At 39.9% G+C, this 27,694-nt stretch overlaps 1 protein-coding gene across 1 annotated transcript in view; it reads right to left on the reverse strand.

The window, feature by feature from the left end:
* Positions 1-27,694, reverse strand: part of LOC109476216 — an 85,662-nt gene that overhangs the window by 5,784 nt on the left and 52,184 nt on the right. The window contains exons 7-23 of the mRNA XM_019777099.1: positions 19,041-19,233; positions 18,571-18,725; positions 18,228-18,306; positions 17,929-18,007; positions 16,578-16,764; positions 15,267-15,418; positions 14,103-14,291; positions 12,986-13,132; positions 11,649-11,794; positions 10,296-10,394; positions 9,293-9,441; positions 7,156-7,426; positions 6,583-6,736; positions 4,358-5,860; positions 3,397-3,519; positions 2,269-2,349; positions 1,333-1,392 (exon numbers count right to left, since the gene is read on the reverse strand). Of these exons, the coding sequence (XP_019632658.1) occupies positions 1,333-1,392; positions 2,269-2,349; positions 3,397-3,519; positions 4,358-5,860; positions 6,583-6,736; positions 7,156-7,426; positions 9,293-9,441; positions 10,296-10,394; positions 11,649-11,794; positions 12,986-13,132; positions 14,103-14,291; positions 15,267-15,418; positions 16,578-16,764; positions 17,929-18,007; positions 18,228-18,306; positions 18,571-18,725; positions 19,041-19,233 (3,767 nt within the window). The remainder of the gene's footprint in view (positions 1-1,332; positions 1,393-2,268; positions 2,350-3,396; positions 3,520-4,357; positions 5,861-6,582; positions 6,737-7,155; positions 7,427-9,292; positions 9,442-10,295; positions 10,395-11,648; positions 11,795-12,985; positions 13,133-14,102; positions 14,292-15,266; positions 15,419-16,577; positions 16,765-17,928; positions 18,008-18,227; positions 18,307-18,570; positions 18,726-19,040; positions 19,234-27,694) is intronic.

A 27,694-nucleotide genomic window follows, 5' to 3' on the forward strand; every position in this document is an offset into this window, starting at 1 on the left:
CTGAACTTCGGAACGGAGATGTGGTTTCCATTTCTCAGGGACCGCCGTGTGCTCTGGTGTCTGTCGCAGGGCATCAAAGAATGCAAAGTGTGGCTGACATGCCGCATTTGCTTGAGCAGAGTTTTTGCTGCAGTTTCCCGTCTGTCCTGGAGGGTGGAGAAGGGGGTTGTTTGAGTACTGTTGCCGTAGATGATTCTCGCCGCCCTTCTCTGTACAGCCTCAAGAGTGTTGTTCTGTTTTGTGTTACAGCCCACGTACACGACATTTGCATACTCTAACACAGGTCGTATCAGAGTCGTATACACAGTTTCCAGGTCCTCTGGTGGCATCCCGTCCTTCTTGAGCATGCGGAGAAAGTGAAGACGGGTTGAGCCTTTCTTTGCCATGTGTAAGATTTGGCTGTCCCACCCAAGGCTGCGGTGACGTTTGAAGCCCAGATACGTGGCACATTCAACAACCGGGACTTCTTTGCCTCCAAGTGTGAGGGGAGGTGGAACAGGTGGATTTTTTGAAAAGCACAGTCTCAACTCATAGGACTTATCCCCGTTCATAATCATATTGTTCTTGTTCGCACAGGTGTCAAGTTGCGTAGCTTCCTCTTGCATAGTTGTGTCACGTGGTATTCGCGTGAACACACACACACCCAGACACCATTCACTAATTTAAAGAACAGTCCCAACATGCACCCAACATTCTGCAACATACATTACAATACCCGGAGGTACAAAATCTACGATTTTCCTTGTTGTCTTTCAAATTGTAAGAAGGGTATAAAATCGGTTTGCTATAGTGTGGGAAACTGTGCATTTTGCGGCATAACTCTTGAAGGCTTGAGTCGATGCTCGTAATTTTTGGCAGGCAGGTTACCGTTGGGAAGACCAAGGTCAAGTGCAAAAATGGGCTTCATGGGGGTCCCTATGTTACTGCAGTGGACCTTTTGTTTTGTGTTTTTTTGTACAAGTGCCAGGCATATATTATCTGTAAGATCTGCTGTAATTTTGAAGCCAGAAGGAAGCTAACCCACTTATTTGCTAATCATTTTCTCTACTTTAAAAATTGCATTGTAAAACAAAATAGTCCACTATGACAGTTTTACACTCAATAACTTCTGGCACCATGATGTCAACCTTGTTAACAAATACCTTGTCAGCATTGTTGCTCTAGCCATTATGGCGTTTTTGCCTTTCACTAATTTTACCTCTGTGATTTCTTGCTGTTTTAAGCCATGTACATGTAACTGCTAAATCACTGCAGTCGATAATAAATGAGAAAACAGCTAGAGCAACAACAGTTTTTGATGAATTAATCTGAAATGTATTCTCCCAAACTCACATAAACGTTGGCAGTCGGTTGTCTGTCGTCCTGTCTCGTCTTCTCTTTCTCCTCTACTCTCTGTTTGGGGAAACAACAAGTATGGTCAGTAACATCCCTGCTTAGTACTATAGGCAAGACCAAGAATACTCAGTGTTACATAGTCACAGGTAGTTTGTGCATCTTTGCTTCTTCTAAATAACCTTCTCCCTGCTGCCTAACCCCATAACCAATACAAATATGGTGCCAAACAGCTACCTTATCAGGCTGAAGGTTAGAAGTAAATTTGTAAGAGATTGGGAAGAAACTATGTGATGTTGGCTTTGAAGTTACAATTTTTTTAAAAGGAAAATTCAATGTGTAACCAGTTTTCAGTTGCCTCCTTCATTTCAGTACCAAGGACAGGGACATTCCTGTTGGATTGGCAGCAACAGTTTCTTGCATGGAAAATGGTCTAAACATCAGTTTTATTTAAATATAACTGGGGTGAAAATGATAAAAAGATGCAGAGATATAAACAACTCTTATTTGTTTTCTCTGTTTGATGGTGTTTCAAATATCTTTAACAAACCACTACCTACATGATTGTGTACCTTGTATAATAGGTGCAAACAACATGTTGGCAGAATGTACTACGCCTGTGCAAAACCAACAATTACATTTTGTATGCATACATGTAACACTTTGGCAGAATATCTCTTTTAAGGTTGTATTTGCCTATCGACAGCTATAATTTTCAAATGTTGTGTCGGAAAAGATATCCTCTGTAACGGGCAAAATTCTGATGCAATGCTGACCAACAAAAACCTTGAAAAGCCCAGGTTTTGCGCAGATGCAATATGTTATGCTAACATGCTGGTGCAAGTGCAAAACCTTATTCCCTTCCACCTGCACCTGCACCATTAGAAAACCATAACCTTAACCCCGTCACCTGGAACTAACCACTAACTAACTCACACATGTCCAAGAACCAGAGGGAAAGTTCTGTTCTTTCAGATACCTCCGCAGTCTGAGAGCAGCCTTTTGTTTTTCTAGCGACTACAGGGAAGATGGGATGGAGGGAAAACAAAGCAGGGGTCAAAACCAGTAGCCTCCATAGCATACCAAAAACTGGGAGTTTTGGGGGTCTTCAGGGTCTTTGGGGGCTTTTATGTGCTATTTTCTGCTGGCTAATCAGAAAACAGCTGAAGACCACCAAACCCCCAGTTCTATAAGCCTGCTACGGAGGCTACAAAACCAGAGGCTTGTACACAAGGGCAGGGTTCATATATTCTGTTGTTAAAGGTTAAGATTTTAATCATTCGTTCATCTATTCATTCATTTGTTTGTTCATTCATTAAGCAGGGAATAAAAGCTTGCACACAAGTTCATTCATTCTGTTGTTGAAGGTTACAGAGATTTTACACCAAAAAGCAGTTACTCAAACAACTGGATATGATTTTACAGAGATTTTAGTTTTTTAGTGATTTTATAAGACACATTTTAAGCCGCAACTTAATGTCGGTTCTCAAACATCTACTGTATGTAAAATTTCATTTTGGCATGGTGTTCTTAATAGTTAGTTAATTTTTATTTCCCAAAATATGCCCCCCAAAAAACAGTTACTCAAGCAACTGGATATTACTGAATTTTGGAAGTTGCTTGTCAAATGACTGTTTTTTTTTTGGCATATCTTATTACCTGGATGTTTAAACTTTGTCAACATTTCCCAAAATATTTTGTCTGGACCTGATCCCCCCATAACCTCAATGAAAAGAGGCTTGCGGGCTGATTTGGGTTGGTGGAAAAAGGAGTCCAGTCCAATCGGCGGAAAAAGCAGTTGTCGGCATTTGCAAAGCTGTGTCCAATGAGTGCGCTTCACACCATGACATGCGATAACACACCAGACTGCTTGTACTTTTATCGTATTTTGCAAGGGGGCGCTGCTACACACAGAAACCGCCGGACTGATTTTTCCACCCCCAAATTGGACTGGATTGCTTTTTCCGCCGATTGGACTGGACTCCTTTTTCCACCAACCCGGCTGATTTGAATATTTCATTGAGTAAACAAAGGCTCAAACAAACAAATAAATTTGCGTCCCACCTTCTGTGCCCTTTCCTGCAGCCTCTCCTGTGAGAAGATGGGAATACCGTGGTTACTCCGGTTCGCGTAGCGATTCACGAATGGCGGGTACTTCGGAATCTTCACATTTGTAGTTGGCGGTGTCTGAAAACATGGGAAGAAAAAAAGCAAAAATCCCAATAAGTAAGAACGTAGAGAAGTCATTTACTCAGACCTAGGAAAAAAATGTTGAGTTTCCTGTTTTCCAACCGACCCTATAAAAAACTGACTACCCTAGCCTTTTTTTTGTGTGGATCCCAGCAAGGGATATATATTTTTTGCGCTGATCGACCTTTTGTAGCTCCATGATCTGACACCTGAGTGATGAAATGTTGTACAATCTGTTTTCCAACATCGACATTAAAAATGACATTGTCCTAAATGCAAGTTTTACTCTGTTTAAGTGTAGAGAAATTGTCCCCAAAGTCTAAAAAATGAAAGAAAAAAGATATAATCCCTACCTACCGACCCTAATTTTTTCCAGTACTGAAACAGGAAGCACAACATTTTTCTTCCCTAGACCTCAGCATCTATTCTTTGATAGAATTTTGTTGCATATAACAGAAAAATTTCACTGCCACTCAAACCATTCTGTCATCTCGATAGATAAAATTGGCACGTCTACATTTTGGAATTGAACTACAATATACTATAATATACTATACTAACATATAACCTGTAAAAGGAACATGTGCACTGCATGTATTGCTCTAAAATGAGTTATATGATTACTTTGTAGAGGTTTTCATTGAGCAAAAATAATCTGGAAATTCAATTTTTAATATAAATAACACTAAAGCAGACTTGGAAAAAACCTGCTATGCCCGATTATTAGCTATCTAATAGCCATGGCTGCTTATTGGCTGCTCACTTTCAAAATCTAAACATTTGAAAATTTAGCACCAGCCAATAAACAATCAGCTATTAGATGACTAATACTCACGGCACAGCCCGAGCAGAAAGCGGCCCCACATTCGCACGCAGCAGGTTCAGCGCAACTATCCTGAGCAGCATATTCGTATGCTGCGCTTTCGGGCCACGTTGTAGCATCCCATTCGTAGCCTGAATATTCCTTCCAGTTCCAGTGAACACTTTCTGAGTCCTTTTCTTTCTTTCCAGAGCTTTCATCCTTGTTTGACACAGAGTTGCGTTTTTCCATTGCATCAACATCCGATGAAGGAAAGTTTGCAGCTTGTACTCCGACTGATTTACTTTGAGCTCCTGAACCATGAACAGGCCTTGAACCTTCCTTCAGTCTTACAACTGATTTTTCATCTTTCTTGTCAGCTCTTGACTTCTTGGCTGGTTCTGAAGGCTGCAAAGGCTCTGAGGTTGAAAGAGAAACAGATCCCAAACCCGTCTTCTTGCTTAGAACTGTTTTTGAATCTTTCTTGTCATGACTCAACTTCTTGTCTGGTTCTGAAGGCAGTGAAGCTTCTATGTGTGTTGCACTATCTTCCCAGTGTTGAGTTTGAGTTTGAAACTTTCCATTCAAGGTATTTGGGTTTGAATCTGGGTACAAACATTCCTCATAACCCAACAGTTCTTGTGTTGTCAGTGTAGGACACAGTGCCAGCATTTCTGCAGTGTTAGGGGGCACAGGAGGAACACTTGGAGGCTCCCTGACCTTAGACTGCCCTGTAGATCTTTCTTGAGAAGCCACAGGTTGACCTTCAAGGATTAAAGATTGTGGAAACTTCTTCTCCTTGTAGACACCGTGGTTTTGTTGTGAAGAGTTTCTCAAGACAGTAGGAGCTGCATCTTGGGCAATGTTGACTTGTTTCTTCGAAGTTGACGAACTCTGTCCAGACTCAGAGTCCCCCAAGCTTTCAGTTTCACCACTTGTGGAGGAGACCTTGGAAGACGTCTGCACATCTTCTTGTGAAATGTCTTCACCACCCTCTTGAGACGTAGGCAGTCCATCTTGGTCTTTTCTTGAGAGTTTCTCTTCTTTTGGCTGATGGCGAGAGTTCAGTACCACTCCAAGATGCCTTCTGCCAAGACACCTCAAGTTCTGAACCTCTTCACAAGACAAAACAGATGGAGAGGATGGAGTCATCCTGAGCTTCCGGGTATCCGGCCTTTTATCCAGCCAATCAGAGACGTCTATCTTCTGCCCTGACCAATCAGGAGCTTGGAACTTGCTGTTCTTCTTTTTCATCTTCTTGAACGGGTAGCAGTTCAGCTCATAGGGAGATTTGATTGGCTTGCGATCATGTGACCAGTACTTGAGCGGCTGGTGGTCACGTGACTTACGACAGTGGGCGCAGGCTTCTCTGGACGACATTCGGGAATGTCCCCTGCTACAGACGACGCGGGAATTGGGGTAGATTTCCAGATGGACAGGCTCCAGGTAGATACATTCCCGTTCCGACGTTTTCCTCTGGAAGTTTCTCAGATCGGGAATATCCTGGTACTTTGTCTTTGGAATCTTCTTTGTTTTGTCCTTTAAAATTCGTTTTTTGATTAGAAACTGATATGTGAGGAAACAACACTGGTATATTCATCTAAAATATTGCAAGGGTTCAAAATTGCCTAAAATGAACACTAACTACCTTTCTTGATTTACTGCAATTTTTTCTTTTATTACAAATAAAAAAATTTGCTTGCATTCAGTACAGTACATGTAGCCCACTGTGGAAAGTTTAACAGCAAAACAGCCAAAACATTTGCAGGTAAGAACAATCTTGGTTGTGTGGAAGAGCTTCAGTATCCATCAATATATTGACACAATGAAACAAAAGTAATCTTTCTTGATATGACTGATAATCTGGTAAAAAAAGAGCCATTTTGTACTTGCAAACAGTCATAAAAATTTGATATGATGCAAAGATTACAAAAAATTGAATTTAGAAATCTACAAAATGCAAAAATTCATTATTCCCTCTGAGATATGCACACTCCAGATATCCACTGTTCAAGGCATTCTTGCAAAGACCTTCTAATAGATAACACTGTTAAAGTTAACCTTCTTCTTGCTGCCTTACCCATAACTACATTGTAATAGAAAACTACTAGCCAAACAGTTACTTCAGCATGCTAAAGGTTAATTTGGTAATCTAAGCTTACTCAGCAGAATTACCTGAAATTGTCATTTACATTCTAGTATCTGTCCTGAACAAATGCTTGTTCAGAGGGAGATAAAACATTGTATCATTGAGTTATTACCGTAGTTTTGTTGCGTTTCTGCTTGTCTTCCACATTGTTCATGGCCGGGAGGGCAGACAGGGACTTGGTCCGCTTCTGTTTCTTCTTCTTCTTCTTCCTCTTGGGAGGATCCTTCATCTCTGGCTCTGACTCACTGTCCGAGTCTTCACTTGTACTGTTATAAAAAAAAACACAAGAGATCAGAGATTTCATGGACTTCCACATTCATATATATGGTCAGACTTGAGTCTAAATCCCTCCTGCTATAAAATTGCAACATGATGTAACCCAGCACTAGTTATCATGGTGACAGATATCTGGTTCAGGTCATTGAACTTATTTCTTTGGAAAAGAAGAAGAAACAGAGCAAAAACAATATGTGTCCCTTCTGTGAAGGTAGACATGATGAATTCCTGAATCCCCCCATATTGACTGGTTCCCGACCACATTTTGAGACCTCTGACTTCCTGTCATTCTGCCTGTCAATCTTTCCCATACATGTGTTGTCAACCTACCTGTCAATCATGGTTTTTGTATGGAAATGGTTGTGCTCAAAAATGTTGTACACAAGAACAAAAAACCTTCCACACTTACTCTGATTCTGATAAAGTTTTGGTGACTTCCAGCTGTTCCAGTAACCGGATGCACCCCTCTATTGTCTCTGTTGACATGGCTTCAATCATCTTATTGACATCCACCTGTCCCTTCTCATCCTTGTACTCTGGACTCTCCAGCAGATGGGGAGGGAGAACGGCTTTTGGAGCGGCCCTGGATTTCTTCTCCTTTCCCGGCTTGGTTGACTTGGTGCTGGGTTTGCTGGTTTCTCTGTCACTACTGGACGACGGTTTACTGGATGGTTTCTCTTCTGGAAATACAGCAACAGAGACAAGTTTATATTTATAATGTAGCTGGAATAAGTACAACAAAATAGCACAGCACAATCAAAGAAAAATGCTTAAAAGTTTCTTTTCGTGTTCTGAGTGTGGCAGAAGTATTTTGATTATGTGATAGCTACCAGTGCTTTTAAATCATACCTACGATATATTTACCCTTGCTACCTTTCAAACAATTACTACTGACTGTACAGACAGTGACTACTACTAAACAAAGGTATCATACATCTAAGATGTTTTATTATTTTGAAAGTATGGTGGTAAAAAGAAAAGGTAACATTACACAACATTTTATCAGACTAGAAAACAAACTTAAGTCATAATGCTAAATTGCACCATGATAACACCTCTTTTCTTCTGGAAAAAAAGTGACTGTCCTAGGAAAACCACCTGACATTACCTGAGTCTGAATCACTTTCCTCATCCTCTGACTCCTCCACAACTTTAGACAAAGGTCTGATTTGAACCACTTTGTTTAATCCAGTACATAGAGATGTTAGGAAAGCATTGAAGAGAAGCAAGACAGATTTCAAATTGTTAGTAAGCATATCACATGAGGGCTTTCTATAGCCACTAATGCATGAAGAGATAATTTGTTCACCCTGCTGTCTAACCTTGTACATGTACACATGTAATTATTAGTAGAACTGTTAACCAAATGTGCTAAACGTTAAAAACGGTTATCCTAATATATAATATTAGATACAGCTGGTATCGTATAAAACGTAGCTTGCCACAGCTTTTTGTTGTTTTTTATCCAAGCACACCGGGCACCCCCACTTTTTTCAATAAGTGCTGACTAAAGATTGACACACAGAAACGCAAAGAAACTTAGTGTCGTGCATTGTATTTTGTAACTGACATTTTTTTCTCTAGAAACTGCATACTGTGCATGATTACTCAATCTATTTGAGGAGTGTGCAAAAACTGTGAAATGTGCAAATGTTAGTCTGAATTACACCCTACCCTTATTTTGTATTATGTACCTCTGTCTGGTTGAATTTCAACATCATCGAACATGTTATCCAAATCCGGACACTCAGTATTGAGTTCCACACGAAGACCCAGGTAAAATGCAGGGCTACATGTATCTTCCACTGCCACAGGCGCATGTACATTTTGTACTTCTGGAAGTACATTTTCCACACACTCTTCCTCGGGACTTTGTATTGCTTTTGTCCATGTGAGCATGCAAAAAGCCAGGTTTATTAGAAAACTTTGATATGACGAAACCAGAATTGAATATCAAAAGGGGGAAAAATAGAAATTAAGAAATCTGCCAACATAATCCCATATACGTACCACTGTGATAGTTTGCTGTTTCTATGACTTCTTGGTATTCAGTATTTTCTTCCTCTAGCGAGGGTTGAAGGTGCGTGGCAGGTTTTGAGACAGACACTACATCTACTGACACTGGTTCTAATCCCGTACATGCAGCATGCAATATTTCAGATGATAAATGTAAAATGCCAAAATACAGTCAACTAGACATAAAAGCACAAACACAGTGACACATAAGTGCATGGCTATGTTAGCATTTAGCATTCTAATAGCCACACAAATTTTAATCTGTTGGTTCTTTAGATTAAATTCTTTAGATAGATTTTTAAAAAACGAACAGAAATAACAACATAAAAAGAGTTGTGAATTTTGTAATATATTATTGTTGAAGTTTTTGTCCAGCCTTCACTTTCTATTTTCAAATTTGTCCTCTTACAAAAAATTTACATAAAAACTTCAAGAACCAACGAATTAAACTGGTGTGGCCACAGCATCTATACTATTCGGTTCTAACTGTGAAAAAATGTAGATGGAAAAACTTTGATGAGGTCGTTCACCTTTCTCTTTTTCCTCGTCATCGCTGAGTTCTTCGTTGTCGCTGAGGTTCTCGTTAAGCTCCGGCTGATTGGCCGGCATCATGTCGCGTTTCTGCAGGATCATGTGGGTGATGTGCCGTGTCAGGTCCAGGATCATCGCTGACTGTTTACTGCAAATTAAAACAAAGACAGGTTAAATATATTTTACTACGCAAGGGGCGCTATATATACCTATTAGTCTGTTATATAACTGCAGTATTATGTGGCTGATGTACATGTGCCGTGTAAGGTCCAGGATCTTTGCAGACATGTGGCTAGGTGAGTTTTAGCACGCATGCAAACCAAAGTTAAATGAGTAAGCTCACGTCGTGCAAACCCTCATATTCCGGTCCAAGTATATACCTGGAGCAGGGGCGTTGTAAAATCGCAGTATTATGTGGGCAGTGAGCTGTGTCAAGATCATCGCAGATTGTTTACAGTATGAAATACAGAGGATATTACTACATGTACAGATACACGACCAGCGCGAAGCCGATGTTGGCTAGACTCCTCAATGGACTGTAAAACTGAACTGTTGTGAACCGTTTTGATCTGAGAGTAGCCTCACCTGTAATGATTCCTCACAACAACGCTTTTTAATTGCCTTGATGGTGAACCACTACATTATATTTATAGTATGTAAAACCACGTTGACAACATTAAGCGTTCCTTGTATATACTTGTATATGTATTTTAATAGCATACTGTGTTAATTTTACTGAGTATGTGGAATATGTAAAATTCGGCGCAATTCAGTGTATACTGCAAAGCCGACTTGCCCCGTGTTTTATCAATAAACCATTTACTACTACTTACTACATGTAGTACTACGCAGCAGCACCCCCTATTTCTGTGTTGTATAATTGCAGTATCATACAGTATGAGTGTTGTGCTGCGGCATTATTTGTTGGACCAATGTAATTTTACTAGGGCACAAACTGAGAAACTCTTCAGTGTTAAAATAGAAAGGGCCAAAGTACAGTACCTCTTGTTTTCCTTGGCTTTGACATAGTCCAGCACCACCTCACAAAACGTCTTGCCGATGTCTTGGAAGTCCTTAATGTTAAAGTGTCTTGGAGGTCCACTGATGAGAAAAAAACAAACATATTTCAGGAAAGCAAGCATGTACAGTTGTACAATCAAATGAGGTCTACTTTACATGCTATAATGAGGGGATTACAGTTATCCATGCAGTGTTCACCATGTGTCTTGTACAGACTAACTCCCAATGTGCAGTTGTGCCATTCTACAGAGATTGAGACCATAAAATTTTCACCCGTTTCATTCATTTTGTTGTACATTGTACATTAACTACATTTCATATGGAGCAGAAATCAAATGACAAGAATCTTGCACAACAGATCTTGCTACGATTTGTGTTCTGCGTACTTTGTCTATCCCAAAACGCACATACTGACCAAACTCATGGCAACTTACATGTATGCTTCAAAAGATTTGCTATTTTTTCATGCAACCCGTTTATAAACTATCCAGTGCAGTTGGGTGAACTACGACCCCATGCAAACTCTAACCTTTGACCTGGCTTGACCTCAGGTTCCTTCTGTACCCTGAAATTTGCCTTCCTCTTTTTTAAAACACTGGCAGCAGTAGGAAGTTAAAGTATACAATCATAATTAGTTAATTTATGTATTAGTCTTGTATACCATATAGATATGAAACAAGGAAGGATACATTCTCTTTTCTACAACACATCTATGGAACGAGGCAATTAGTGATGGCAGACTTCAGCCCCTTACCCATCCTGCTTTGCAACCCTCCCAGTGCAACTGACGAAAACAGCAACAATAATGATGCACATGTATGACAATGCAGCATTGTGTTAGCACAAAAACACAGGTACACAGATACACAGGCCAAAAACTCATTAGGCCATGTTGATTTGATTATATGGATGACATCCTCCAGGAACCCCAAAATTGAAAAGTTTTGCAAAAAAAAAAGTTGTTTTCATTATGAAATCTACGTGGTCATGAGGGTTGAACAAATGGGACAGAATATGGTTTGGCGAATAATCTAGTCTTCAAGTTCATTTCTTTACAATTTCGTCTTTTTTCGTTTGATTTTGGCATTCTACGACATTGGATTGTTTTTTTTTGTAACTTATGGTATATTTTTGCTCATTTTGCAACTGTTTTGTACGATTTACAGTATGGTTGAAAACTTTTTTTTTTGAAACGGCCGAAAATTCATGCGCGCACGGATGTCATCCATATAATCAAATCAACATGGCCTTAGGGGTTAATGGTTAATGATGGCGACATAAATACAAATAGCAGCACCCCCTATCAGAATCGTAAAGAACTGCAGCAGCACCCACCTGCCAAGCTTCTCAGTCCCACAGAAGGTGGCCTCCATGGTGAAGCTGTTCATGATCCCAGTCCTCCACATCACCACACGACCCGTAGACTCCTTACACTTCTTGATTTGGAACTTGCAGCCACCAAACGCAAATTTGTCTGGCGCCTATTTTGTGGGAAACAACATAGTAACCACAAGTGTGTTTTACATACTGACAAAACAAACATTAAATTTTCTAGAACACTTTTAAGATGTGTATAGGTATGCAAAAACGTTCTCTTAGCTGTAGCCATGTGTCCATGCACCAATTTTTATCAACAGCAATATGTAGAGACTGAAACATCAACAAGTTGTAAAATGCAGGAGGAATTAAAACTACTAGACTAAGTAATTTCTTTTTGATGATGCCTACCCTAGTACTAAGGCCACACCAATTTAATTTCTTGGTTAACGGATTTTTGTAGAAAAATAAGGGAGCGGGCGGGTGAAAAAAAAAATAAATAAAAACAGGCAAAGGTATCCTATTATGGCCCAAAATGGTACGATAGGAGCCATGAAGTCAACACACCAGACTGGTTCAAAATTTAAACAACGAATTTTGAACTTTTAATGATACCATTGCATTGAAAGATAGAATAACTGTAAGAACTAGGAAGAAAAGGACTGTTTTCAACTGTTCAGGGCAAAATATGAGCATTTTGCAGTTGATTCTGAATTTTTATTTTTATTTGCAAATCAGAAAAAAATGAAGCGGGCGAATCCGTTAACCAAGAAATTAAATTGGTGTGGCCTAAGGAAAGGGTAACTGCTTAACAGTCACTCACGTTTCAGCACCACAGACATGTACTTGTATCACAGAACACTTATCTGTGATCTTGTATATTCACACAAATGGCTTAAAATACTTTCTTATGTACATGTATAATATATTGTGACAATCTTAGAAAGGTGTGGGTCGTGTGGCACAGTCAGAAGCGCATTCAGCTCACACCCAAGAGGTCGCGGGGTCAAATCCTACCCATGTCACCGATCTTGTGCCCTTGGGAAAGGCACTTTACACGACTTTCCTCACTTCACTCAGGTGGAAATGAGTACCTGGCTTCGGTTAGGGACGTCCCTCGGATAGGACGTTAAATTGAGGTCCCGTGTTTGGGGAGAGCCACACCCCACGCACGTTAAAGAACCCACCACACTTATCAAAAAGAGTCTGGGACCTTCCTGGTGTGAGTGGTTCAAACATTACAGTCTGGTTTCGGGGTTGACATCTTTGAAGAGGTGATAGTCACCTGTAATGTCAATCCTTCCACAAATGTGGTCAATCGTCATAAAATAAAATAAAAAATAAAACAGCTTTACCTTCTGTGCCATGAGCCAGGGGAAGAGTCTCTCGTTGATGAAGACCTCGGCTCCGTCCAGCCCCATTCTCCCCTGGAGGGAGTTACACCCGTACATGAACACGTTCGGCTTCCGGCTGTGGCCATGAAGGTCACAGTACACAATGATCTGGGGAGAAAGGGAACATGGCAATCAGAGATGGCACACACACACATATACACATGCACACAAAGACAGACACACACAACCCTGGAGGGAGTTACACCCGTACATGAACACGTTCGGCTTCCTGCTGTGGCCATGAAGGTCACAGTACACGATGATCTGGGGAGAAAGGGAACACAGCAATCAGAGATGGCAGACATGCACATACAGACATACAGACAGGCAGACACAACCCTGGAGGGAGTTACACCCGTACATGAACACGTTTGGCTTCCTGCTGTGGCCATGAAGGTCACAGTACACGATGATCTGGGGAGAAAGGGAACACAGCAATCAGAGATGGCAGACACACACAGACAGACATACAGACACACACACACACACACACACTCACACACATATTTATACATACAGACATGCAAGTCAAATTAGTACATGATGACCTGGGTTAAACGAAAACAGAGTCTTGATTATTGAGTTTTTTCTTCATTTACCACTTTAAATTTATAATTCCAGTACATCACACAGTTTTGTCTGGTAAAAATGAATCTAAACTTCTCCAAGTCAGCTTGGGCACTAGGTTGCAATAGAAGAGGCCAGTTTAGTAGATTGTTGCAAGGTCTGCTCTTCCCCATGGTATTGACTGATTATGAAACATGAATGATGACTGGACAATATCAAAAGTTTGTTGCCATCTCCTGAATATATCTGCTTGAAGAAAGACAAGACAGTCAATGCACACCTTCATTTAGTTTCAAGAGAGAGGTTTAAGTAATCCCTGACTATTTTTTAAGTAAACAGTTGTATATGAATGTCATTAGGGTATACAAGGGATGACTGTGGTGTGCTCTTTAAATTGACTACCTTGCCAGATATCGACAGATAGGAAAGTGTCAAAAACCTGCAACTACATGTATAGTACATAATGGCCAAGAAGAGAACAAACCATTAGACCACAGCACAGAACCCTTACCTCGTGCTCTCTCTTGAAGTTTTCTGTCATCTCCTTGACACAGTACACGGTGGGGAAGATCTCCTTGCGAGGGTTGCGGTAGTTCCGGTTCAGGTCCCGCGCCGCCAGCGAGCAGCGATAGTTCCCCACGATCACGCCGTCTGGGTTCAGCATCGGCACGATCTTGAAGATGAAGTTGTGTCTCAACTCCTGAAGAAAAACATTCATAAGATTCATCGATGAAGGTTAGACATCCAGGCAATACGATACACCAAAAAGCAGTTACTCAAGCAACTGGATATGATTTTGAAAACGTCAGACGTTTCAACTAGTATCCACTAGCTTTCGTCAGTGACTGAGAGACCAGAGGGGAAAACAGGTTTATAAGCACAACCTATTGATTGATATGCAAATAAAGTGAAGACAAATTTTTGGAAGTCAAAAAAGGAACAAAAGTCAGACAAGTCAAGACAAGATGATGCAAATTAGTCTGAAAGCTCCTGTTATACAGAACAGGAGCTTAAGTGTTGTCTGTTCTCGGGGCTGGGAGTGCCAAATCCCAAGTGCCGGAAAGATCGAAGCATTATATAGACTGTGTGAGACAATTTTGTGCTGTCAGGGGCTGATTGGGCCTTTTCACTGAGAGCTTGTGGTCATACACCTCTAACTGCAGAGAACCATTTCCAGAACTACCAATAGGAGCTCAGGATACTTTTTCACTATGAAAATCAGACCAATAAGAGCTCAGGATTCTTTATCACTTTAAAAATCAGTCCAATAGGAGCTCAGGATTCTTTATCACAATGAAAATCGGTCCAATAGGAGCGCAGGTTTCTTTATCACTATGAAAATCAGTCCAAAAGGGGCTCAGGATTCTTTATCTCTATACAAATCAGTCCAATAGGAGCTCAGGATTCTTTATCAATTTAAAAATCAATCCAATAGGAGCTCAGGATTCTTTACCACTATTAAAAACAGTCCAATAGGAGCACAGGTTTCTTAATCACATGAAAATCAGTCCAATATTAGGAGTTCAGGATTCATCATTTAATTTAATATATTATACTAACAGTCCAATAGGAGCTCAGGATTCTCTCTATCTATAGAAACCTGTCATCACAGCCTTCAACAATTTGGTAACCTACAATGTACAGGGCTGTACCATGTAGAAAAGACGGGTGTTACCTTGGCAGTTTCTGACTCCCCCGTGAGAAAGTCCAGTAGTCCCTTCATCATCCACGAGGCCTGTGTCTCCCCAGGGTGAACCCGCGCTGACACCACCACGCCCTTCTTACCACGGTGACACGCCTGACGAAGGTTCAACTTCGACTCCTCATCTGGAATTATAGAAAAGATTAAGTTGTCTTGTCTCTGCCATGTACTGAGAATGGATGACTCAAGAATACCTAAAACAGCCTTGTGGCATCTGTGTGGTGTAGTGGTAGAGCATCCAACTGTCAAGCAAGGAGACCCAGGTTCAATCCCCAGGGTTGGACCCAGACATGTCCGGACATGCACCCAGACGTTGTGCCCTTGGGAAAGGCATTTACCGGGGTAACACATATTTCCCCCCTCAGTTAGAGGGATCCTGGGCCCTACTAGGATTTGGGTTGGTGTTTTCCATGAAAAGAGGGAAAGAATAAAAGGGAAACTAACTTATTTCTGTTGGACAATGCTTACCCTAGTACCAAGGACAGGGTGACTACTTACCAGTCACCAATGTTTCAGCACCTCAGACAGAAAAATTCATCTACATGGTATTTTTACTCAAAATGGTTTGAAATACTTTTTCTGTATACATGTACATTCGCCTAACATCCTAAAATTACCTGTAATTTATTATTCAATGCAGTGTTCTAGCCAGCCTGATTTTGATGGGGCAAATCTTGCTGGTAGATTAAGCTTAGTTTATTGACATCTCTCTTCGTTTTGCATCCTCGCAAACATAAAATTTAATGCACTTACAGTATCATCATTTTTTTCCTTGTTGCTTCATATTTTTTTCGAAAAAAATCTGAGAACCAACAAATCAAATTGGCGTGGCCTAAGGAGCAAATTAGATGGAACACAGGCTAACCTATTACATATTCAGTGTACAAAATACTTTTTTGAACCAGGCTGCCTAGTGGGCAACCTACTGCAAAAATTACATGTAGGTTGGCCATCAGAATTTTAGGTTGCCCCACCTATAAGTTACTTCTTTCCTCAAATTAAGTTTAATGTTACATACATAAGCCTTTGACAATATTTCTAACAGCCTTTAGTTGACTGATACTAGTAATAGCCATTAATACCTAAAATTAAAAAGCATCTGCCGGATACAGTGGTGCAAGCCAAGTGGGCATGATTTTTTTTGGGGGGGGAGCATTCTTAACATTCAGGTAGCACACTGGGCTACCTAGGTTCAAAAATAGGTTGCCCCAAGTAAAATTTGGTTGCCCGGGGCAACTGGGAAACCAGGTATTTTGCACGCTGAGATTGTTTACATTTTCTGACCTGGGAATTCTGTTATGGTAAGGAGAAAGCAGCTGTTTCCGGCTCGTGTCTCACACAAGACGTCTCTCCTCACGTGCCGGCCTGTCTCCTCAGTATTGCACAGGTCGTCCAGGTGTTCCTTGAGGTCCGTGTAGGTGTAGGGATAACAGTGGGCCAGGTAGTACGTGTCTTCTTCATACGGGAATTCCTGAGGAATGAATACATGATTGTATATTACAACACTATCATGATAATACAAATAAATATATATCTTTGTGTACATGTAGGTGTAGGTGTAGGGGTAACAGTGGGCCAGGTAGTATGTGTCTTCTTCATACGGGAATTCCTGAGGAATTAATACATGATTGTATATTACAACACTATCATGATAATACAAATAAATATATATCTTTGTGTACATGTAGGTGTAGGGGTAGCAATGGGGCAGGTACATGTATACATATTATGTAGTACGTGTCTTCTTCATAGGGAGATTCCTGTGGAATTAATTATACATGATTGTATATTACAACTGTACAAATATATATCTTTGTGTACATGTACATGTAGGTGTAGGGGTAACAGTGGGCCAGGTAGTACGTGTCTTCTTCATATGTGAATTCCTGAGGAATTAGGGTATTACAAAACTTTAAGTTACAGTTACTGTTACAATGTTGTACTATCTTTTTGTACATGTACAAATGTACAATCATGTAGGTGTAGGGGTAGGGTAACAGTGGGCCAGGTAGTACGTGTCTTCTTCATACTGGAATTTCTGAGGAATTAGGATATTAGAAAGTTACAGTGACTGTTACTGTTACTGTAATAGTTTACTATCTTTGTGTACATGTACAAATGTAGGTGTAGAGGTAAGTGGATCAGGTAGTAGGTGTCTTCTTCATACAGGAATTAAAATATTTCTGTACATGTTTACATGTGTAGGAGTAGCAGTGGGCCAGGTAGTACACAAGCCATGTATGTGTCTTCTTCATAAGAGAATTTCTGTGGAATTAGGACATTGAAACCGTTGGCATTTTGGTCTCGTGGTTGGCATTCTTGTCTCAGAATCCAAAGTGGCAGGCCCCAATGTTGTGCCCTTGGGAAGGGTTTATGGAAAAAGGAGTCCAGTCCGATTGGCGGAAAAAGCAGTCCAGTCCGATTTTGGGGTGGAAAAAGCAGTCCGGTGGTTGGTATGAAATTTTACGAAAGACCATAGGCACAATTTTTTCTTGTGTGTGTACTTCTAGTTTCTATTTGCTTAGACACTCAATTCAGTACATGTTGTGACGTGACATGCTCGACAGGACGTAAATCCTGGCACAGTGTAAAGGACTAACTGAAGAAGAGAAAAAGGAAAGAAAATCGTTCTCACCATCTGCCACTCGAGACAGAAGTAGTTGATGTCTGGTTGTAAGAGTGGGTTCCTGCTGGTGTTGTAGAACTGGTAATAACTACAAACAAATCAGAAATACACAACATGTTACTGGAAATAATCTTCATACATGTATAGTATTACATTATTTCATCAATTTATACACTAATCCTAATTTACAACAAGCAAAAACTTTGAAATAGAAAACAAATTAAGCAACAAATGTTGTGTAAAGATGCCTCTTCTCAATAAAAGAGACCTAATTTTATCTAATATTTATCAAGGTAATGGAATCTTACCTAATATGGTGCCCAGATCTGTGCCAGCCTATCGTCCTGTCTCTTGCCATTCTCTCAGAATACACTAGGGGGCGCATGCCTAAGTATTGAAGATACATTGTACATTGTAGCAAAACAAATTCACTACATATTCAGCTACATTGACTTGTGCAGCAACATTGTAACTGGGTGCAGGTAGACATCAGAAATCACACACTTACAGAGATCTAATTTTAGCTGTATATATAATAACCTGCATATACAGGGGATGTTTCAAGCCATATAAATGGCAACTGTCTTTTTATGGAGACCCCAAACCTATGGAGACTTTTATAAAGGTCTGCTATCACCAATGGTGACTTACCATAATTATAGAGACTGTCCCTCTTCAGCAGGTTGACTATCTGGAACTTGTATGTGATTCCAGGCAGGGCGTTCTGTACCCTGAAGTAGAACCACTGTGTGTGTCTGGACGTGTACAGGTCTGTCTTCAACACTAACTCATACTCATACTGCCCTCTGCAAACAAAGTATAGATTAAAAAAATGAAATTCAATGAACAATGTATCTAACTAAAGTGACAGTATGCTATTTTTCTATTTGCGGAGAGGATGTAGGACTCAGGAGCTATAATAGGTTTGGTAACCAGGCAAATTTTTAATACATGACATATTGTATGTGTACATGCCTTTAAACAAATATGATATTTGAGATTCTTATGTAAATCTACAGGGCTAGCACCAAAGGCAATACAGAATATGGATGTAAGATTTTGAATAATTTATCAAACACTAATCTAACTACTAAAATTAGGTAGCAAGTGTTATATCTTACATTCTCCTTGCTTGCCGAAGGTTCCCTGATTCGAATCTGGACTCGAACGAGAGGCTAGGGCAGCAGCCCTCCGGCACGTTATGCGGCACCTGTCCCTTCGCCATCCTCTCGCTGTCAAACACGACAACCTTCCCTCGCCACTGGCGCGGGAACCGCGACGGATCGTTGTCGTTAATCGTTCGATGCTGGAAAACTGAACAAAGGCAAGTCTTCAGTATCAAAGACATTGACTGAGGTATTAGTATAATGCATTAATTGTACTTACTACATTTTGATGATTCACAATTAAAGCATGAATACAAAATGTAGATTCATAAAAGACAAACATGAAGTACTGTAACAGAAAATAAAGAAAGCAAGAAAGAATAGATGATAAAATACCACGTTACAAGACATTAATTTTTGTTTTAGCCATCCATCCATCCTTCCATCCATCCTTCGATCCATCCCTCCATTCATCCCTCCATCCATCCATCCATCCATACAACCAACCGACAAACCAACCAACAAACAAACAAACAAACCAACCAAGTTTGTTTTGCATCCTGTACGTACCATGTACAGTAGTCCATACTCAAGTTAAATTACATTTTGTTGTTGAACATGAATATACTAGTCTGACAATATTTAATGATACTATTAGTCATGGATAACAAACTTCAAGTTAAAGAAAAGGCTCACTTTTATGGTTTGACCACAAAGGTTCTACTTTTTTATGCTCTGTTGATATAAACTTTGGTGTTTCTATCCTTGGCCCATAGTAGTGCGGGGGCCAAAACGGACCATGAGGCCAAAATTTCTGGAAAGTTGATTTTGAGTTGTCGCTTTTATGTGGAAACAGATCATCCCGCGCCAATTCTGTCCTCTCTTCTTCTCCGTAAAATCTAGTCTGTTCCTGATTGTCTGTACCCAACATGCCCTGCCAGAACGTGCTCTCGGTGTTATTGCTAAACTCGTCGTAGTTTGATATTGTCTGCGGTCGCACGCTCGGCAGCTTTCCTGAGTTTTCTGATTCCTCGTCTTCCGAGGAGGAACTGTTCCCGAATCCGTTCTTCGCAGGGTGTTGCGGAGAGGAGCGCGGTGTCCTGGCGCTGAAGGTTGTCGTGTTGCTGTCGTGGAGGCTTCCATACGGGCTGGCGGCCGCGGCGGTCTCTGCGCGGTGGACCCTCATGTGGAAGGCACAGGTGCACATCTTCTGCTGCAAAGTGTTAGGGAAGAATTCTCAATTAGTAAACAAGAAAAACAACAAATTTTCCACTGCAGTGGCGTAGTGACCCCCCTCGACGCCCATTTTTGAACTTGACCTTGGTCTCCTCAATGGTAACTTGCCTACCAAAAATCATTAACATCCATTTACAGATTCTCGAGTCAACCTGCCAACAAGAACGACAGGCACAAAAAGTCCACCGCAGTGACGTAGTGACCCTCCTCAAGTCAAGGCCCATTTTTGAACTTGACCTTGGTCTCCTCAACCTGCCTGCCAAAAATCACAAATATCAATCCATGCATGCCTTCAAGAGTAATGCCACTAAATCCACAGTCTCCCAGGCACACTATATAGCAAATTGATTTCATAGCATTCTGACAAAGGCAACTAAATATCATGTACATTTATTACACTGTTACATACATGTGTACGTTACATTATACTGTGTTACATACACAAGTGTGAGATACAATATACAGTCAAAATCTGCTAAGGGAATATAGTATTGCAATATACTAAAACCACAATAGAACCTTATGCTGGAGTGATATTTTGTGTCACAACTATCCGGCACCTACAGGTAATATTACCACTGGATGGAATGCTCAATTAGCAAAATTTCATATTTTAGACTACGTAGTTATGTTGTTATGAGATACATGTACATGACTTTTGTACAATGTTACTAAAACACAATTTGGTACGCTTCGAATACTAGCTTACATGCTAAAAAGATATTGCCAACTAAAATTTAGGCTACAAAAAGAGATTTTCTTGGACCAGTTTTCTAGCTATCATGATAGTGATATGATGGCAAATAATTGTGCAGTTATGGCAAACAGACATAGCAAGGACAGGAAGTAGGCTGATCACACACTACAAGTTGAGCACATACATGTATGGTATTATAATATTACAGACTGTATACCATTATCAGCAACTTGGAGGCAAAATTGAAAAACAAAGTTCAACCCAAATGATAATCTTACTCTTCTCCGTGCTGCCCTAGCTAAACAACTGTACAGTAAATAATAAAATATCTATTTACCAAATACAAACGTGGGGGACGAACTTTCTCACAAGGAAAAATGTTCGTTAAATCCACCACTGGACAGTCCAAAACTCTGTTCAGCAACTGCCTTCCTCCTACCTCCCCACCTCAGCTTATATACACTCAGTCCTGTGGAAATCTATAAACAGATTACTTTACTGGAAGTTATGGTCTGAGCCCAAGCAGCTGGTTCAATATCCCAACCTCAAACATGTCCTTAGTTAGAAAAACAGCTAATTTAACCTCTCTTTGTTCCTAGTGTGCAGTTTAGGTTGATAAATGTTTAGTAATATAACCTTTCTATATGCGCTTCCTATGATTTAATTTCTGATATAGCCTGCAATATGCACTAAATATAATGGAAATAGGCTAATGTACTATAGCAGAGTGTGTTGCCAAGATTGGAGTGTGACCATATTTGGACATAGGACCAATGCCCAAATATGGGTGGCAGAGGCACCCTGTTTGGAGATCTGGTCGCTGATTGGCTGTTTCCTTAATTACTTTACTGCTAAATGAACACCTGTGTAGGCTTCCACATACTTATAATAGGGATTGGTTACTTTGTTTTTTTTACAGCCTTATGTTGATTAATGTTTAGTAATTATACAGACTTCATTACCTACAATTTCTTTATGTATTATCATTTTAAATTCTGATCAAAGAATCCTAACCTAGATGCAGAAGAATTTCCGGTTTTGTATAGTGTTCTAAACTGTTGTGAACTCGCTGTGGTCATAATTTTTGGGTGGCAGTTTTTAGGGCTTGGGTAAGAAGTGGTTTACATGTAGGTTTGCAAACAGAGAATGTTTATACAAAGTTAGGCTGCTTACCAAGTCACAGACCATTACCAATAAACATTGCAGTCTGTCATAGCAGAGAATTTTGTTGAATGTTGAGACTTAGGCCACACCAATTTAATTTCTTGTTTAACGGATTCGCCGCTTCATTTTTCTCTGATTTGCAAATAAAAATAAAAATCCAGAATCAACTGCAAAATGCTCATATTTTGCCCTGAACAGTTGAAAAAAGTCCTTTTCATCCTAGTTGTTGCAGTTATTCCATCTTTCAATGCAATGGTATCATTAAAAGTTCAAAATTCATTGTTTAAATTTTGAACCAGCCTGGTGTGTTGACTTCATGGCTCCTATCGTACCATTTTGGACCATAATAGGATGCCTATATAGGCCTGTTTTTATTTTTTATTTTTTTTCACCCGCCCGCTCCATTATTTTTCTAGAAAAATCCGTTAACCAAGAAATTAAATTGGTGTGGCCTTAGGCTTATTACACAAAACTGTGTCCTTTTCCTTCAAGTCTTTTGCAGCATATTTGATGTAATGCATGATGTACAAAATGACTAAAAAACTGGTGGATGTACCAACTACTAAGTACCTAATGCCAGCTCAGAAAAGAACAAGAAATTATAATTATGTCATGCCTTCAAGTGCCAGAGTTATCAACCAAGGATTGAGGTGTTCAAAAATTCTTTCCTAGAACTATCGTAGAGTGGAACTAGCTGTCACCAAGTACAGTAGGGGCATTGTCATTAGATAGCATTAAACATTATAATTAAATAGAGTTAGCTGTCCAAGGGTTTGGTATAATGTAGCCAGCTGCCGCCATGCCATGTGCCTGTGAAGCTGGTGTGTCACACCGAAGGGCAGTTATACCTGCTATACAGAATACAGAATCTGATCATACAGATACAAACAATACAATGTACAGACTGTGGGTAGCAAATCATGCTTTTAACAGAATCATAAACATACAAATTACCTCAAAAAATCCTCTCAGTATCTCACACACCCCTGGTAAATGTACCGCCATGGCTGTCGCCAAATTTTCCCTCAGAATACTGCGGCAAAGCTTTCCTGCTTATTCCCCCCAGTTGCCTGGCAAAGAATTCTAGTTGCTTCAAGCTCCCAAGCAACTGTGATCTGTTGTTAAGTCCCTATAGCTCCCACACGGAGAATTTTGTTGAATGTTGAGACTCTTAGAAACCACCTGTGCATGTATGGGTGTGACTTCGATGCCCAAGAGTGGATACCGCAGTCCATGAGGTCAAAAATTATGTTGCACAGCTCCAATTTTGGGTTGTACGTCAAACGTTTAGACATTCAGAAAACCTCTGTCTACGTACAGGTATGACTTTGGCGCTGAAGACGGGATAGCGTGTTATGGTGTTGGTCATGGTAAGTTGTTGCTGAACTTTTGTCTACCATTGGAGCAGGCAGCAGATTTACAAGTGGAATAGCTTTCATGCAATACTTAACCGTTGACAGATATATGCACGAATGTTTACTACGACTTAAAGCAACCTTAAAGTGAGGTCAACAGACTATTCCTTGGGCTCAGTCTTGGTAACATCCCCGTTAGTCGGTAGTAGTAGTAGTGGGCATTCGTCGGTCTTACAAGACAAAGTACTTCATTTACACCCTGTACTTATTCTTGGTTTTGCGCTTAAAGCATGTCAGTTCTGATGCGAGTCTCTGCTTTTCGTTAGTCGGTATGCTCATATAGTATAATTATAATTATGATCTTACAAACGAGTACGCAAGCAAGTATAAAACTCGGGTAGACATTAATTATACAAAATATTATTCTGAGTACTTGTATGTTACAGTAGTACTTGACAATGTCTAAAATTGGAGCTGTGCACCTAATTTTAGACTATAGGACGCTGGTGCACCAGTGCACCTTCAATAATGTTTGTGTATGGTTACCTCCCCCACTTTTGACAGTGTAAACAGTGCCTCTTGCCCTGTATTTCTGAAGCTTCTGACAAACCCAAAAGTCAGGCAAATTGGTCTCAAAAAGTAAGAGCAGCTTGAATGTGAAACCCATGCCAAAAAGTATTTTCAGCATAGCTTTATGAAGATACAAGAAATCTTCAAAATACAACTCAAAGAAAGCTTTACGTAGCATATTATCACATACCTGCTTATAATTAGTTGGAAACTACAATTCAAACCCAAACTCCTGCCACTAAATACCTGTGGATGCTGACATCTTGTCTGTAGGACAAGATTTGGAAGTTGTAAAGCCATGGATGATGCTCGGATGACTCCAAAAACAGACACCACAAAGTCAGGTTTGTGTCGCAACCGATCTTATTACCCTATACAACAGTTTGACGTCAGGGTCGTAGCAGCAAAACAATGTTGCTATGCTCCTGACAGTGCCTTGTAGGCTCACTGTGTTTCTAATCTGCTATTTAAACTCATGGCGTAACTGCCTACTGTTGTGCTTTCCGCTGAAGAGTACACATGGCCCGGCGGTGGGCAATTGAGACTGTCGGGGTTAGCGTACAAAACGTCACGTTCTGTCTACGCCAACTACGACAGAAATGCTTTCATTCTGACCTATGTCCTTTTTTTTTAGTGACCCAGGATAAGCCCCAGCACAAAAATGGTTAATTGGAACATACAAAACTTTGCAGGAGAAAGGAAGAAAGACCTAGTCCTTACATGATATACAATGCAATGTATGTGTTGTTACTTGCATTATGTTACCTAAACTGTCTGAAGTATGCTAATCAGAGAGATGAACGTACAATAATCATTTAATTTAGTTTTCAAAGTGGCAATCCATACTCCTTCAGAATCTAATTTAAAATTTACTGTTTGGTGACTTCAGTCCGGTAATTTTCTAACTGTGATATCTTGATTTTTAAGAGAGATCAAAATTTTGACCTTTTAAAACATCCATGAAAACTACAAGCATTATAAGTTGATGTAGCTGCTTCATGACCACTCTTGAAAAGAAATTTCTGACTACAATGCAAAAGATATGCTTTCCACAACTCTATTCACATTGTCCAATGCTTGCTGCACCTTGTACTAAATATTGTGGAGCTGAAAGTGTTCTCAGTGTAACAGCTGGTGAGAAAAATCACATAGCAACCAGCCAAAACAAAGATGGCAGACTGACTATTTGCCAGATTGCATGGTGTTAAGTGAACAATGCAATGGTAAATATTTTAGTGTAGTCTCAACTGACAGTCGACATCTAAAAGGACATCCAAAAACAAAATGACAATTTATTAATTTTTTAATTAATCTTTTGGAGGGGATAAAATATTAACAGTAAATAATATAGGGGTCAAATTAAAGCTATATTTGGGTAATGTTACACTTAGGTCTTGGAGTCATCACAATTTACCTGTCATGTTAATTGCCTTGATAATGTCTTTGAATATACTGTCTTAAATTCTTAAATTATACCTAGAATACAGCTACAGTAATTATGCTATTGGATATTGCAAGGGTCTAACTAAAACTTGTCATAATCTTAACATATTTTCAATAAAAATTAAGACCATTCGTAATCAACTTACTGTAAAAAGCCCCCAAAAGCTGTCAAGACATTCAAGGACCTTGAAAATCCAGGATAGACAAGAAGACTGACAGGTTGTGATTGAGTGACAGACCTAAGTGCGTGGGTGAGCGATGCTCACAAAATTGCTGTTTGCCTTATGATAAGTTCTACACACAAACTGCTGTTAAAAATTAACAAAACATTCAAATCTCAGTGACAGACCTGCAACCTGGGCGCCCATTTCAATCTTCGCATCTTGGGAAACCTCTTAAAAGACAGTACTACTTAAAGACACTGAATCTTCAACCACTGAATCCTTGTCATACATTTTTAGTCTTTTGGCTTAACCAAAAAACAACAATGAGACAATAGTTCCAGGATGCTCGTTGCCTCTAGTGTTGTTTTTTGGCCACGAGGAATTTCTTTCTGAGGAGTTACCAAAATAAGTGTAATGTGCAAGAAAAACTCCTGTCTGAAGCAGGCTTTGTAATAAATTGTATGGAGAAAGGTCGGAAGGTGGCTTAATTCTATGGATCCCCTCTTTTCAGTAGAGCCTTGCTGGGGGCACCTGTTTTTAATGGGAATGGTTTGACCCGAAAATATGGCACAGTTTATGACAATGATGTTCTTTGTTTAGAGAATAATGATATACCTATAGATACATTGTACAATTGCTGGCCACTTTTGAGAGGGAATAGTACCTCACTATAAGGCACAATTTGCCCTATATTTTGTACATGGTACACAGACCAATATTTATCATAATTGTCACTTCTACATGTATACAAATGTATAATGCTTATTACATAGTCGATTCTTTTGTGCTTTATTCACTACCAAAAGCGAGACCAAATTATTCTTGCATGACGAAAACCTAACTCAGAAACTGTTAATTAGACTAGCCTTATAGTTAATTGTTGTTCAATTACAGGTGTTGCCATACACTGTACAATTTGTCAAGCAATAAAGTTTGTTCATTCATTCATGGGCCCTACTTGGGGTTTGGGTTGGCGTTAGGAAGGGCATCCAGCCGTAAAAATCTTGCTCCAAAAAAAAAGAGTAGTTGATAAAAGCAAGTCTAACCCCCGTTTTGGGGGAAAATGACATTAAAATTGGATTTGAACAAAAAAAATTCATATGAAGAATGTGGTCACACCCAAAAGTAATATGATAAAAATACTAAATCCTAGCAGCTGTCACTGCAAGTATTAAAACTTGTACCTAAAATCTTCTTTGCTGCACATACATGTAAATTTTCCTCTATATTTTGGTCAAACATTACTCGTGCAATTGCAGCTTTTTTAGAGCACTAAATTGATGCAGGGTTTACAATTATCACATAATACACATAATACATATAACATATTAGCTCCACACATTTTTGTGGAAATGTCACAAGGGTCTGTGCGGCTGCCATTCGGTGCCACAAGGTGACCTCAATACGGCTTTCCCCAACCAAAGTTTATAGGTACCTGGGTGGTATTCACACCTGGGTGGAGTGAGGAAAGTTGTGTAAAGTGCCTTTCCTAGGACACAAATTCGGGGCGTATATCAGGACATGTCCCGGGTACAACTCGGGATAAAAGCCGGGTCTTGCTGTTTCATAGTCGAACACTCTGCCACCCGATGCCACTAAGAAATATCAAGAAACATATAAAAACATGAAATATCATACCTGATTCTCAGAGCCCCTGCCTAAAGCTTATAGTCCATTCCCTACATGGGAAAACAGCTCATATCAAGCTCTCACAGCTACATCTGCGATTTAAAAACCTCTCAACCAAACACGAGCAAAAGAAAACATCCATTACATTCCACTTGTCCTAAGCACTGGAAAGGTCCACACTGTCCAGAGTGTTAGTAAGAGCAGCCACTTAGTAAAACACATTAACACCGTACTTGACCATGACTTTTAGCACAGAGTTGTACTTAAGCTCGTTCCAGTGTTTTCAGTGCAAGCTGTTCCTTCAAACAGAAAGGACTTGGGTTTCCTGGCAATTGGAGCCTTTCCTGGTCGTGAGTTCAGGTTTCGGTTGCAGGATATAGCTGTTAGTAATGTCTAAATGGTTACGCATAT

Source organism: Branchiostoma belcheri, unplaced genomic scaffold, assembly GCF_001625305.1.
Source record: "Branchiostoma belcheri isolate BF01 breed outbred unplaced genomic scaffold, Haploidv18h27 scaffold37, whole genome shotgun sequence".
Classification (NCBI taxonomy): Eukaryota; Metazoa; Chordata; class Leptocardii; order Amphioxiformes; family Branchiostomatidae; genus Branchiostoma; species Branchiostoma belcheri.